At 50.0% G+C, this 14,139-nt stretch overlaps 1 protein-coding gene across 1 annotated transcript; it reads right to left on the bottom strand.

Annotated features, from left to right (window-relative positions):
- Positions 1 to 5,062: 5,062 nt before the first annotated feature.
- On the bottom strand, positions 5,063 to 7,179 carry LOC138349895 (involucrin-like). The gene is made up of 2 exons (XM_069299885.1): positions 7,079 to 7,179; positions 5,063 to 6,092 (listed from the first exon to the last, which is right to left on the bottom strand). The coding sequence occupies exons 1-2, from the start codon at positions 7,177 to 7,179 to the stop codon at positions 5,063 to 5,065; spliced, it is 1,131 nt and encodes a 376-aa protein (XP_069155986.1).
- Positions 7,180 to 14,139: the final 6,960 nt, after the last annotated feature.

The following is a 14,139-nucleotide window of genomic DNA, read 5'->3' as shown; positions in this document are numbered from 1 at the left end:
GAGAAAGGCTTCCAGGAGATAGAGAAAGGCTTCCAGGAGATAGAGAAAGGCTTCCAGGAGACAGAGAAAGGCTTCCAGGAGATAGATCAAGGCTTCCAGGAGACAGAGAAAGGCTTCCAGGAGATAGATCAAGGCTTCCAGGAGGGAAGGAAGATAGTGACGCTGCTGAAAGCCTTGGAAACTGAGGCTGCAAGCCTCCAAAATTGAGACATAAAGTCTAGGAAGAACTGAATGAGGAGAAGATAAGAGAGGAGATAACAGTGTTGTTAACTACGGTCTTAGATTACCAACACCTTCCGATGCCGGGGGCCCAGGAGCTAGCATTCGGCCCAGTAACTGCCAGGTTAGTGCAGGCAGACATAAGGGGGCGGAGGCGCTTAACAGCCCTGAGAGCCTCCGGTAGCACACCATAATTTAAACGGAATTGCTCTGAGGGCTGGAGACTCTGCTCACTGGGAGAATGGTGCTGGCAGCTTCCATGTTTGTGTAATGTTGAACTCTCTCTCTGTCTCTGTCTCTCTCTCTCTCTCTCTCTCTCTCTCTCTCTCTCTCTCTCTCTCTCTCTCTCTCTCTCTCTCTCTCTCTCTCTCTCTCATCTGTTCATGTGAGGAGAGAAGCGGACTCCTGTCCCCTCACCCCTCAGGGGAAAGGAGAGATATGACCTGGTGAAGCTGTACACGTCTGTAAGGACTTCTTAAACCCATTTATATGACTGGGTGAAGCTGTACACTTCTGTGAGCACTTCTTCAACCCATTTATATGACCTGGTGAAGCTGTACACGTCGGTGAGGACTTCTTAAACCCATTTATATGACCTGGTGAAGCTGTACACATCTGTGAACACTTCTTAAACCCATTTATATGACCTGGTGAAGCTGTACACATCTGTGAACACTTCTTAAACCCATTTATATGACTGGGTGAAGCTGTACACTTCTGTGAGCACTTCTTCAACCCATTTATATGACCTGGTGAAGCTGTACACGTCGGTGAGGACTTCTTAAACCCATTTATATGACCTGGTGAAGCTGTACACATCTGTGAACACTTCTTAAACCCATTTATATGACCTGGTGAAGCTGTACACATCTGTGAGCATTTCTTAAACCCATTTTCTCTGTTACTTTATGAGTTAATATGTGATATATAACTTCGAGGTTCGTCTTTCTGGGAACTTGGTGTTGTAATTCTCTCTTGACTGTATTTTGTAGTTTGATTCCATGCTTGCAGGTGAGGAGTACAGCTTGTGGGGGGGGGGGTACAGTAGAGCTTCCTCATGGGGTACAGCATCCTCATACGGCTTCCTCATAGTTTTCACAAGCTTAAATACGTAGGTTACACGAGGCTTTAAGACCTACAACAATAAAGCAACATTATTGGAAGACATTAACCACGTTCTCTTGTCTTTTTCTTACTTTATTGATTGACTTTAAATTGTCGATCAACCGGTGTGACGGTCAATTCCCCCCCCCCCCCTCCCCCTTTCCTGTTGGGCTCAGTATTCCTGTGAAATGTTCTGAAGGTTTAAGGCCCTGGATGCCTGAAGCATGCTCTCAGCCAATCAGATTGCCTGTAACAAAAACTGTTTGCGACGATATTGAATCTCATTGGCTGAGCCCCCCCCCCCCTCGGTGTATTGAGAGGCTTTTTGAACCAATCATAACACCAGACAACTTGCTTCTGTTGCTCAGAGCCCTCTGGCGACAGGTATACGAAGCTTTGTTCAAGCTTTTCTTACAGCCAGTTTGACTGTTTAGCTTTTTGGTGTTGAGTTTTGAGTTGTATTTCAAAGGAGAGAAACATTAATTTTCTAAATGTCTGGTTACAGGCAATTTTTCGAAATTGTTTTTTTTTTTAATAACTGAGTCTACTGCTTTGTAAGATTAGCAAGGTGATTTATATATATAAATTTTGCAAGCTGGTAGCTCGCAATCCTCATTAGATATTTTTTTAAACTTGGGTTATATATATAAATATATAAAAATCTTCATTCTACTTTGCTCTGATGAGGGCGAATTAGCCGAAAACGCGTTAAGCATTCTCAATTTTTCACATGTGGTTTTTCTGCATACTTAGATCAGTGTTTTTGTGATCAGTGTTGCATATAAATATATGTATATGAGAGAAAATAGTATGTCAGTCAGGTGGGATTGAATTCGCGTCTGTGGGGCTTCACCAGACACATATATATATATATATATATATATATATATATATATATATATATATATATATATATATATATATATATATATATATATATATATATATTTTTATATATACCCCACACCGTACCACAATGAGCCATATATGTAGGAGGTCATTACAGTACGGTGCAGCCATATATACATATAGACCAGTTGGACTTGTCTAGTCACAGACAAGTCCAAGCAAATTGTAATATTCATACAGCATTTTGCTGCCCCCCCCCCTGTAGCGCGGGTACAGGTTCAAGGTTCACGTCCCATGAAATATGCGAAGCCTTTCTCTGGCGCGAGGGAGCTTGATGGCCGTGGTAACGCGTCTACGATGTGGCCTGCCTATATGACGGGTCGTGGTTCAAGGCCTCCTCCAGCAGCCTGGCAAGACATATTCTTGAACCAACGTCAATTGACTGAGGATCTGTGCTCCTGTCAAGTGCCTTTGACGTAGATTTATGCTTATTCCAACGTCCTGTCAATTGTACATTGACGGCTATCAACGTCAAACGTCGTTTGAGGGCAGTTGACGGCTATTCGCGTCGTTTTAACGCAGAATGCGTTGATGCTTGCGTTGAATTTCAGTGTGTTCTATCAGGCTGTGCTGGCTAGGTAGGTGTTGAGAGCACCACTAGAAGCCTTACTGACCAGCCTGTAAGCCTGCTTAAGTCCAGGACAAAATTCACCATTTTATTGTACAATATCCGTACGATATCTGTACGATATCTCCATGACAAGACGAGTGGCTGCCGGGCTTTAGGGCTTTAAGATAACCAGATATCGACTGAACAAGGTTCACAGGAGAGACTTTAAGCAGTTGACAGGTATTTGACAAAGGAAATCAAATTCTATGCATCATTTGTGATGAGTGTAGAATTATGTATTGTCTGGCTGCGTGGTGCTCTCTGTCGGGTCGACTGCGTGAAGGCTCTGACCTTGGTTCGAATCTCATTCGTGGGATGTATTTGAGCTGCGAATATTGGGATTCATGGTAGTTTAATCTCTCTCTCCCTCTCTCTCTCTCTCTCTCTCTCTCTCTCTCCCTCTCCCATGTACTGGTGTCGCATGCAGGCTACATGTAAAGGCAACATATCCAGACCACATATCCAGGCCACATATCCACACAACATATCCCAGCTACCATCATACTCCCAGACTCACAACTCACATTGAAGAAATTATGGCATTGTTTCCCCCATGGGATAATCTGAGCATCTGGATTGTAACCGGGATTAATTTTTGCATAATCTCTGTATGTTTAATTCTGTGTACATACTATGAAAGACTTTTAGTATGAATACTGATTCATACACACACACAAGAATATACGTTGACTGGTGTATTCCGCTTCGTGGTATATATATATATATATATATATATATATATATATATATATATATATATATATATATATATATATATATATATATATATATATATATATATATATATATATATATATTGTGGTGGTCTTGTGGTGGTCTTAATAACCCTGCAGAGGTTAATTACCCTTAAGCCCCAATAACAGAGCAAATGGCTTCGCGTATATCTGATTCTACTAGCTAACACCACTCCTAACGTCACATGGATAATCCAAACCCAATTAAACTCGGAGCGTCAACTGCCACAGAGTGTTGTCTCCTCCGGTTTAGGAAAGTCGAGGTTTGGGGGAGTAGTTGAGGGGGTGGTGAGGGGGCATGAGGTTAGAGAGAGATGTGAGGAGGGGTGTGAGGTGATGTTGGTGGGCGAGAGGGAGGGGGCGTGGGGGCGTGGGGGGGAGGCGTGGGGGTTTGAGATGGCCGTGTTGACAAGGACTTGATCAAGGAGGTCTTGCAACACTGATGAAGGTACGCTGGACGCTCACTATCGTGCAAGATGGTGATGGAAGGGACAGTGAAGGAAGGGGAGGGGGTGGATGTGAAGGAAGGAAGGGGCAAGCAAGGCAGGAAAGGAATGGGGGAGGGGCAAGCAAGGCAGGAAAGGAAGGGAGGGGTGACAAGCAAGGGGGGAAGATTGACAATGTCTTATGCCGACATATTCCCTTTAACCCACCAGGACCTTGATAAGACCATGTCTCTCCAACTCTTCCTCCCACAAGGCTAATAGTAAAGCCTCCCTTTGACCTTCGGGAGGAGCCCTTAGTTCGGCTCTAGGGGGCCTTTAGTTCGGTCTCCCAGAGCCCTTAGTTTAGCTTGAGATAGGTGGGGCCTCCAGGCGACCATATTCCACCAAGGCGATAATTCTGTACCAATATATATTAACTGTCTCTCTTCCTCAGGTAATAAATTATATATCAAAACATTCTCGTCCAAACATGAAGCTTGTGTTTGTCTTCTACAACCATCACGAGCACATATGTGTAGCCATTGACCCACCTGAGCACACACCTGTGTAGCCATTGACCCACCTGAACACACCTGTATTGCAACTGACCCACCTGAGCACACCTGTCTACCTCGTAGCCCACCTGCAACAGCTGTCTCACTGCTATCCAACGCATTTGTCTTCCTGCTATCCTATCTGGAACTTTGTTTACGTAATAAACCTGGAACTTTTGTCTTTTCCTGTAGCTTCCTGTAGCTTCCTCTAGCTTCCTCTAGCTTCCTGTAGCTTCCTCTAGCTTCCTGTAGCTTCCTCAAACTTCCGGAAGATTCCTGAAGCTTCCTGTAGCTTCCTGAAGCTTCCTGTAGCTTCCTGAAGCTTCCTGAAGCTTCCTGTAGCTTCCTGTAGCTTCCTGTAGCTTCTTCAAGCTTCCTGTAGGTTCCTGTAGCTTCCTGTAGCTTCCTGTAGCTTCCTGTAGCTTCCTGAAGCTTCCTGTAGCTTCCTGTAGCTTCCTGAAGCTTCCTGAAGCTTTCTGTAGCTTCCTAAAGCTTTCTGTAGCTTCCTGTAGCTTCCTCAAGCTTCCTGAAGCTTCCTGTAACTTCCTGAAGCTTCCTGTAGCTTCCTGAAGCTTCCTGTAGCTTCCTGTAGCTTCCTGAAGCTCCCTGAAGCTTCCTGTAACTTCCTGAAGCTTCCTGTAGCTTCCTGAAGCTTCCTGTAGCTTCCTGTAGCTTCCTGTAGCTTCCTGTAGCTTCCTGAAGCTTCCTGAAGCTTCCTGTAACTTCCTGAAGCTTCATGTAGCTTCCTGTAGCTTCCTGAAGCTTCCTGTAGCTTCCTGTAGCTTCCTGTAGCTTCCTGAAGCTTCCTGTAGCTTCCTGAAGCTTCCTATAGCTTTCTATAGCTTCCTGTAGCTTCCTGTAGCTTCCTGTAGCTTCCTGAAGCTTCCTGTAGCTTCCTGTAGCTTCCTGTAGCTTCCTGTAGCTTCCTGAAGCTTCCTGTAGCTTCCTGAAGCTTCCTGTAGCTTCCTGAAGCTTCCTGTAGCTTCCTGAAGCTTCCTGTAGCTTCCTGAAGCTTCCTGTAGCTTCCTGTAGCTTCCTGTAGCTTCCTGTAGCTTCCTGTAGCTTCCTGTAGCTTCCTGAAGCTTCCCGAAGCTTCCTGGTGCTTCCTGTAGCTTCCTGGTGCTTCCTGTAACTTCCTGAAGCTTCCTGTAGCTTCCTGTAGCTTCCTGTAACTTCCTGAAGCTTCCTGTAGCTTCCTGGTGCTTCCTGTAGCGTCCTGGTGCTTCCTGTAACTTCCTGAAGCTTCTTGTAGCTTCCTGTAGCTTCCTGTAACTTCCTGAAGCTTCCTGTAGCTTCCTGGTGCTTCCTGTAGCTTCCTGTAGCTTCCTGTAGCTTCCTGAAGCTTCCTGAAGCTTCTTGAAGCTTCCTGTAGCTTCCTGTAGCTTCCTGTAGCTTCCTGTAGCTTCCTGTAGCTTCATGAAGCTTCCTGTAGCTTCCTGAAGCTTCCTGTAGCTTCCTGAAGCTTCCTGAAGCTTCTTGAAGCTTCCTGTAGCTTCCTGTAGCTTCCTGTAGCTTCCTGTAGCTTCATGAAGCTTCCTGTAGCTTCCTGAAGCTTCCTGTAGCTTCCTGAAGCTTCCTGAAGCTTCTTGAAGCTTCCTGTAGCTTCCTGTAGCTTCCTGTAGCTTCCTGTAGCTTCCTGTAGCTTCCTGTAGCTTCCTGTAGCTTCATGAAGCTTCCTGTAGCTTCCTGAAGCTTCCTGTAGCTTCCTGTAGCTTAAACTTTTCTATCCTGGTCCTCGTTCATGTCCTCCCCCGTGTGTCTGCTTAATAATTCTGCCTTGGTCTGTTTGTCTGCTCCAACGCCTGTCTGGTGAGGTCTTTGTTCATCTCAAAGACTTGCTTTTCGTCCTCTTTGGCTCCTCTTTATCTCTAATTTCTTGATGTCCAGCTTCCGTGGCTACGTTTTAGACCTTCTCTGTTGGCTGGTAAAGCCATGACGTGTCTGTGTAATGGTGTGGGATCGAATGCTTGACAATGGCTCTGCCTCCAGCACTCTTTTTGGTATTTTAGGAAAATTCAATATCAGATTCCTTGCTGGAATTCTCCCTGTCTCCTCAATCTGGCTAGGTCAGCTTCCCTGGAATCGCATCTCACGACCAGTTATTCTCCTGGAACTCTCTCTCTCTTTCTCTCTCTCGACCAGTTATTCTTCTGAACTCTCTTTCTCTCTCTCTCTCTCGACCAGTTATTCTCCTGGAACTCTCTCTCTCTTTCTCTCTCTCGACCAGTTATTCTTCTGAACTCTCTCTCTCTCTCTCTCTCTCGACCAGTTATTCTCCTGGAACTCTCTCTCTCTTTCTCTCTCTCGACCAGTTATTCTTCTGAACTCTCTCTCTCTCTCTCTCTCGACCAGTTATTCTCCTGGAACTCTCTCTCTCTCTTTCTCTCTCTCGACCAGTTATTCTCCTGGAACTCGATATATCGACCAGCTTTCGTCCTTGGAGATCTCTCTCTGTCTCGACCAGCTTTCCTCGTGGATCCACCCCATCGACCAGCCTTCTACCTGGAATGTTCCCACGACCAGTTCCCTCCTGGAACTTCGCCTCTCAACCATCTTTCCGTCTGGAATCGTTTGGAAATCTGACCATCTAGTGAAATCCTCATCTCCGTCAACTCTCTTCCTCTCCCTCAATTCCCCACTCCCCTCACCCCCTCCCCCACACACACCCCCACACACACCCCCACACCCCACACACCCCACACACCCCCCCCCCCCACATCCTCTCTACTAGCTTCCTCTTCCAGTGAAAAATTAAGGAAAGAAGAAGAATAATTGCAAACCAACATCGTGGTGTTATTTATGGTTCTTCAGAGAGGCTTAAAGCTGGCCAGGGGCCCCCTGGTGAGGGCCCCCTGGTGAGGGCCCCCTGGTGAGGGCCCCCTGGTGAGGGCCCCTGGTGAGGGCCCCCCTGGTGAGGGCCCCCTGGTGAGGGGCCCCTGGTGAGGGCCCCCGGTGAAGATGATTGTAGATTGGTGGTCATGATCGTAGTCTAGAGATGGTGATTGTAACGTTAAAAAAATAAAAAAATAAAAGGAATTTACAATCACTGTCGTTTGATTTGCATTTTATTGACGAAGTAACTTTTGTCTGTGTGTGTGTGTGTGTGTGTGTGTGTGTGTGTGTGTGTGTGTGTGTGTGTGTGTGTGTGTGTGTGTGCTCACCTAGTTGGCATTGCATGGGGTTGAGTTTTAGCTCTTTGGTCCCGCCTTTCAACTGTCAATCTACTGGTGTACAGATTCCTGTGCCCGCTTGGCTCTATCGGAAAACACACACACACACACACACACACACACACACACACACACACACACACACACACACACACACACACACACACACACACACACACACACACACACTCTAGTTGTGTGTGTGTGTGGAAGTGATGAATGATCTGTGATACAGCCTCCTTGCTGGTGCATAGCCAGACGTTTCTTAAAACAGAGGTTGTCTTGCCTCTATATTGACATCCCCCGAGTGAACAGGTGCACACAACAGAGCTCTTAACAGTGGTCACTCATCACCGTCACCTGAGACATCCTGACAAGCAGCATCAGAGTAATCACTGTCAATCCTATTCAATCGGGATAGAGAATACAGGAGTATGTATGATGGTATTTATTGTATGATGCTATTCAATCCTATTCAATGTATGATATCCTCCAGGACATGATACCCCCTCAATCTTGACTTTATCCTTCAACCCCGACCTTACCCTTCAACTCCGACCTTATCCTTCAACTCCGACCTTATCCTTCAACCCCGACCTTATCCTTCAACCCCGACCTTACCCTTCAACCCCGACCTTACCCTTCAACCCCGACCTTACCCTTCAACCCCGACCTTACCCTTCAACCCCGACCTTACCCTTTAACCCCGACCTTACCCTTCAACCCCGACCTTACCCTTCAACCCCGACCTTACACTTCAACACCGACCTTATCCTTCAACCTGGCTATTCTCCCGAACAATCTTCAACTATCGCCACATTATTCAACCATTTGTCAATTCCTGTTCCCAACTGAACACAATATTCGTCTTCCTCCAACAAGCTTCCATTCGAGTATCACTTGAACTTTTTTTTTTTTACATCCGCGTTTATTTCTTGCCCTCAAGCGACGAGTGAATTCACAAATACGAAAATGGACACAAAAGCCCAGATTTAGTGACAGCGGGTTGAGTGGGAGCTTTTCCCTCGAGTGAGAGCGCGAGCTGGAGCAGTGGAGTGTTTGGTGTCACGTCTTGAATGGAAGTTCATTTTCTAGTGATTTTTGTGTTTTAAAATGTAACATTTTGCAGTTGTGTAGTGTTGTGGGTGGCAGGATGTTGTGGGTAGCAGGGTGTTGTGGGTGGTGTTGGGTGGCAGGGTGGTGTGGGTGGCAGGGTGTTGTGGGTGGCAGGGTGTTGTGGGTGGCAGGGTGGTGTGCGTGGCAGGGTGGTGTGGGTGGCAGGGTGGTGTTGGGTGGCAGGGTGTTGTGGGTGGCAGGGTGTTGTTGGGTGGCAGTGTGTTGTGGGTGGCAGGGTGTTGTTGGGTGGCAGGGTGTTGTGGGTGGCAGGGTGTTGTGGGTGTCAGGGTGTTGTGGGTGGCAGGGTGTTGTGGGTGGCAGGGTGTTGTTGGGTGGCAGGGTGTTGTGGGTGGCAGGGTGTTGTGGGTGGCAGGGTGGTGTTGGGTGGTAGGGTGGTGTTGGTGGCAGGGTGTTGTGGGTGGCAGGGTGGTGTTGGGTGGCAGGGTGTTGTGGGTGGCAGGGTGTTGTGGGTGGCAGGGTGGTGTTGGGTGGCAGGGTGTTGTGGGTGGCAGGGTGTTGTGGGTGGCAGGGTGGTGTTGGGTGGCAGGGTGTTGTGGGTGGCAGGGTGTTGTGGGTGGTGTTGGGTGGCAGGGGGTTGTGGGTGGCAGGGTGTTGTGGGTGGCAGGGTGTTGTGGGTGGCAGGGTGTTGTGGGTGGCAGGGTGTTGTGGGTGGCAGGTGTTGTGGGTGGCAGGGTGTTGTGGGTGGCAGGGTGGTGTGGGTGGCAGGGTGTTGTGGGTGGCAGGGTGTTGTGGGTGGCAGGGTGGTGTGGGTGGCAGGGTGTTGTGGGTGGCAGGGTCTTGTGGGTGGCAGGGTGTTGTGGGTGGCAGGGTGGTGTTGGGTGGCAGGGTGTTGTGGGTGGCAGGGTGTTGTGGGTGGCAGGGTGGTGTTGGGTGGCAGGGTGGTGTGGGTGGCAGGGTGTTGTGGGTGGCAGGGTGGTGTTGGGTGGCAGGGTGTTGTGGGTGGCAGGGTGTTGTGGGTGGCAGGGTGGTGTTGGGTGGCAGGGTGTTGTGGGTGGCAGGGTGGTGTTGGTGGCAGGGTGTTGTGGGTGGCAGGGTGTTGTGGGTGGCAGGGTGGTGTTGGGTGGCAGGGTGGTGTGGGTGGCAGGGTGTTGTGGGTGGCAGGGTGGTGTTGGGTGGCAGGGTGTTGTGGGTGGCAGGGTGTTGTTGGGTGGCAGTGTGTTGTGGGTGGCAGGGTGTTGTTGGGTGGCAGGGTGTTGTGGGTGGCAGGGTGTTGTGGGTGGCAGGGTGTTGTGTGTGGCAGGGTGTTGTGGGTGGCAGGGTGTTGTTGGGTGGCAGGGTGTTGTGGGTGGCAGGGTGTTGTGGGTGGCAGGGTGGTGTTGGGTGGTAGGGTGGTGTTGGTGGCAGGGTGTTGTGGGTGGCAGGGTGGTGTTGGGTGGCAGGGTGTTGTGGGTGGCAGGGTGTTGTGGGTGGCAGGGTGGTGTTGGGTGGCAGGGTGTTGTGGGTGGCAGGGTGTTGTGGGTGGCAGGGTGGTGTTGGGTGGCAGGGTGTTGTGGGTGGCAGGGTGTTGTGGGTGGTGTTGGGTGGCAGGGTGTTGTGGGTGGCAGGGTGTTGTGGGTGGCAGGGTGTTGTGGGTGGCAGGGTGTTGTGGGTGGCAGGTGTTGTGGGTGGCAGGGTGTTGTGGGTGGCAGGGTGGTGTGGGTGGCAGGGTGGTGTGGGTGGCAGGGTGTTGTGGGTGGCAGGGTGTTGTGGGTGGCAGGGTGGTGTGGGTGGCAGGGTGTTGTGGGTGGCAGGGTCTTGTGGGTGGCAAGGTGTTGTGGGTGGCAGGGTGTGTGGGTGGCAGGGTGTTGTGGGTGGCAAGGTGTTGTGGGTGGCAGGGTGTGTGGGTGGCAGGGTGTGTGGGTGGCAGGGTGGTGTGGGTGGCAGGGTGGTGTGGGTGGCGGGGTGTTGTGGGTGGCAGGGTGTTGTGGGTGGCAGGGTGTTGTGGGTGGCAGGGTGTGTGGGTGGCAGGGTGTTGTGGGTGGCAGGGTGTTGTGGGTGGCAGGGTAGTGTGGGTGGCAGGGTGTTGTGGGTGGCAGGGTGTTGTGGGTGGCAGGGTGTTGTGGGTGGCAGGGTGGTGTGGGTGGCAGGGTGGTGTGGGTGGCAGGGTGTTGTGGGTGGCAGGGTGTTGTGGGTGGCAGGGTGTTGTGGGTGGCAGGGTGGTGTGCGTGGCAGGGTGGTGTGGGTGGCAGGGTGTTGTGGGTGGCAGGGTGTGTGGGTGGCAGGGTGGTGTGGGTGGCAGGGTGTTGTGGGTGGCAGGGTGTTGTGGGTGGCAAGGTGTTGTGGGTGGCAGGGTGTGTGGGTGGCAGGGTGTTGTGGGTGGCAAGGTGTTGTGGGTGGCAGGATGGTGTGGGTGGCAGGGTGATGTGGGTGGCAGGGTGTTGTGGGTGGCAGGGTGTTGTGGGTGGCAGGGTGTTGTGGGTGGCAGGGTGGTGTGGGTGGCAGGGTGGTGTGGGTGGCAGGGTGGTGTGGGTGGCAGGGTCCTGTAGTGTTGTGGCTGACATAGTACCCGAGCTCCGGCTCTTGGGTCCCGCCTCTCAACTGTCAATCAACTGGTGTACAAGATTCCTGAGCCTACTGGGCTCAGTCATATATACATTTAAAACTGTGTATGGAGTCAGCCTCCATACACATCCAGTGAGCCAGCTTGACACGTCCTTCCTTATTCAAGTTGTACCAAAAACTGGAGCTTAGTGAGATAAGCTTATCAGCTCTTGTAGTGTGCAATTATTTTCCAGTTGAGCTGAGCATAGAGCATTGCAATGTTACGTTCAAATCAGATACAAGATTCATCTTGATCCGGTTTGCTTTGAAGGATTGAAGACTGATTGTGTGATCCAATTTCTAGGGAAAAAATTGGTTTCATTAGGCCACAGAGCTTTATCCCTTCCAGTTTGGGAATCTAACTAAAATAGATTAGATGGATAAAGTGATTATGTTAGCAATGATCTTGTTGTCATGGCGTCATGTGCCTCGTTTAACAACCATTCAATCGTTTAATAAATGATAATAGATTAAAATATTTAGTTCAAGTTTAAGAAAAGCATCGAGTAGGGTAAATCAGACTTTGCCAGCCCAAGACTTGACTTTGCCAGCCCAAACCCTGACTTGGCAGCTCTTGGGGCTGTTAGAAAGTACTTAAGATTGTTTCGATAAAAAAGAGCTCTGAAGAACGGTATTGGAGTGCATTGAGCTGATCTTGTGTGAACTTTGTCACGGAGGCTCTCGTGTGATAACAACGTTTTTGCTTCTGTGCCTCGATCTAAGTTTTTGTTTGGTTTTTGTTTTTGTATTTAGTGCTGTTTTCTTTGTTCTGTTCTTTGTGGTTTGTGAGCGTTGTCCCTTCCACCAGCCTTCTCCACCAATCACCAGTCTTCTCCACCAATCACCAGCATCCTCCACCAGCCTCACCAATCACCCTACCATGCCCAGGAACTGACCTACCCTGACGTCAAATGCCTTGACCAATCGTCCAAAAATTGATGCTTCAATTTTCAAGCTTTGAAAAGTCATCAATCCCGAGAGATTCGAGGCTTGTAATCAATCCCTGAAGATTAAACAATCAAGAAAGCTTTAGTCCCCCCTTCAAGCTTATTATTCATCATGCATTGTAACAGACTTTTATAAGGTAATGCGGAGATCATTAACAACCTTTTTCTGTAAATTGGGTCTGTACGTGATGGTCAGTCAAGGGTAATGGGGCTGGGAATTGTATTCCAGTTTGGCATTGATGACAGGCCAATTGGCTGGAACTGATTAGGGTATTACACCAAGACGTTATGGTAATAGGATGCTAAGTAACAAGGCGAAGAACTGTCTCTCGTGGTTTCTTTCTCTCTCTCTCTCTCTTTCTCTCTCTCTCTCTCTCTCTCTCTCTCTCTCTCTCTCTCTCTCTCTCTCTCTCTCTCTCTCTCTCTCTCTCTCTGTCTCTCTGTCTCTCTCTCTCTCTCTCTCTCTCTCTCTCTTCATCTAATAAACAGTAATAGAGGCATATAAAACCTTGCATCATCCCGGGGATGCTGCAACTTCCAGGCATTAAGATGATAAGATCTCGATCAGCATCACTCCCAGACGATGCGCCCGTTCATCTCCTCTCGGGTCTCGAGGTCGAAGAGAACCTCTCCCCCCGCCAGAAGGAGGTGGAAGAGAACCTCTCCCACCACCAGAAGGAGGTCGAAGAGAATCTCTCCCACCACCAGAAGGAGGTAGAAGAGAACCTCTCCCACCACCAGAAGGAGGTGGAAGAGAACCTCTCCCACCACCAGAAGGAGGTAGAAGAGAATCTCTTGCCACGAGAACGCAGTGGAAGACCGACTAAAAGAGCTTACACAGGATCGATGACCGAACAGGATTTTTGTTAGCGGAGCGGAGTGTTGCAACGGAAGTGTTGCAACCTACATGCCAGAGACTCGTTCCCAGAGGCAGCGCCGCCATCGTTATCAACAGCAACAGCTGCTGGTGCAAATACTAGCGAGAGCAACAGCAGCTGCAACGGACGGGCCAGCAACAGTAGCTGCAACGGACGGGCCAGCAACAGTAGCTGCAACAGACGGGCCAGCAACAGCAGCTGCAACGGACGGGCCAGCAACAGTAGCTGCAACAGACGGGCCAGCAACAGTAGCTGCAACGGACGGGCCAGCAACAGTAGCTGCAACGGACGGGCCAGCAACAGTAGCTGCAACAGACGGGCCAGCAACAGCAGCTGCAACGGACGGGCCAGCAACAGTAGCTGCAACAGACGGGCCAGCAACAGCAGCTGCAACGGACGGGCCAGCAACAGTAGCTGCAACAGACGGGCCAGCAACAGTAGCTGCAACAGACGGGCCAGCAACAGTAGCTGCAACAGACGGGCCAGCAACAGCAGCTGCAACGGACGGGCCAGCAACAGTAGCTGCAACGGACGGGCCAGCAACAGTAGCTGCAACAGACGGGCCAGCAACAGCAGCTGCAACGGACGGGCCAGCAACAGTAGCTGCAACAGACGGGCCAGCAACAGTAGCTGCAACAGACGGGCCAGCAACAGTAGCTGCAACAGACGGGCCAGCAACAGCAGCTGCAACGGACGGGCCAGCAACAGTAGCTGCAACGGACGGGCCAGCAACAGTAGCTGCAACAGACGGGCCAGCAACAGTAGCTGCAACGGACGGGCCAGCAACAGTAGCTGCAACAGACGGGCCAGCAACAGTAGCTGCAACAGACGGGCCAGCAACAGTAGCTGCAACAGACGGGCCAGCAACAGTAGCTGCAACAGACGGGCCAGCAACAGCAGCTGCAACGGAC

Source organism: Procambarus clarkii, chromosome 43 (assembly GCF_040958095.1).
Source record: "Procambarus clarkii isolate CNS0578487 chromosome 43, FALCON_Pclarkii_2.0, whole genome shotgun sequence".
Classification (NCBI taxonomy): Eukaryota; Metazoa; Arthropoda; class Malacostraca; order Decapoda; family Cambaridae; genus Procambarus; species Procambarus clarkii.
Note: the sequence above shows the minus strand (reverse complement) of the source record. Positions and strands in the feature narration are given on the sequence as shown.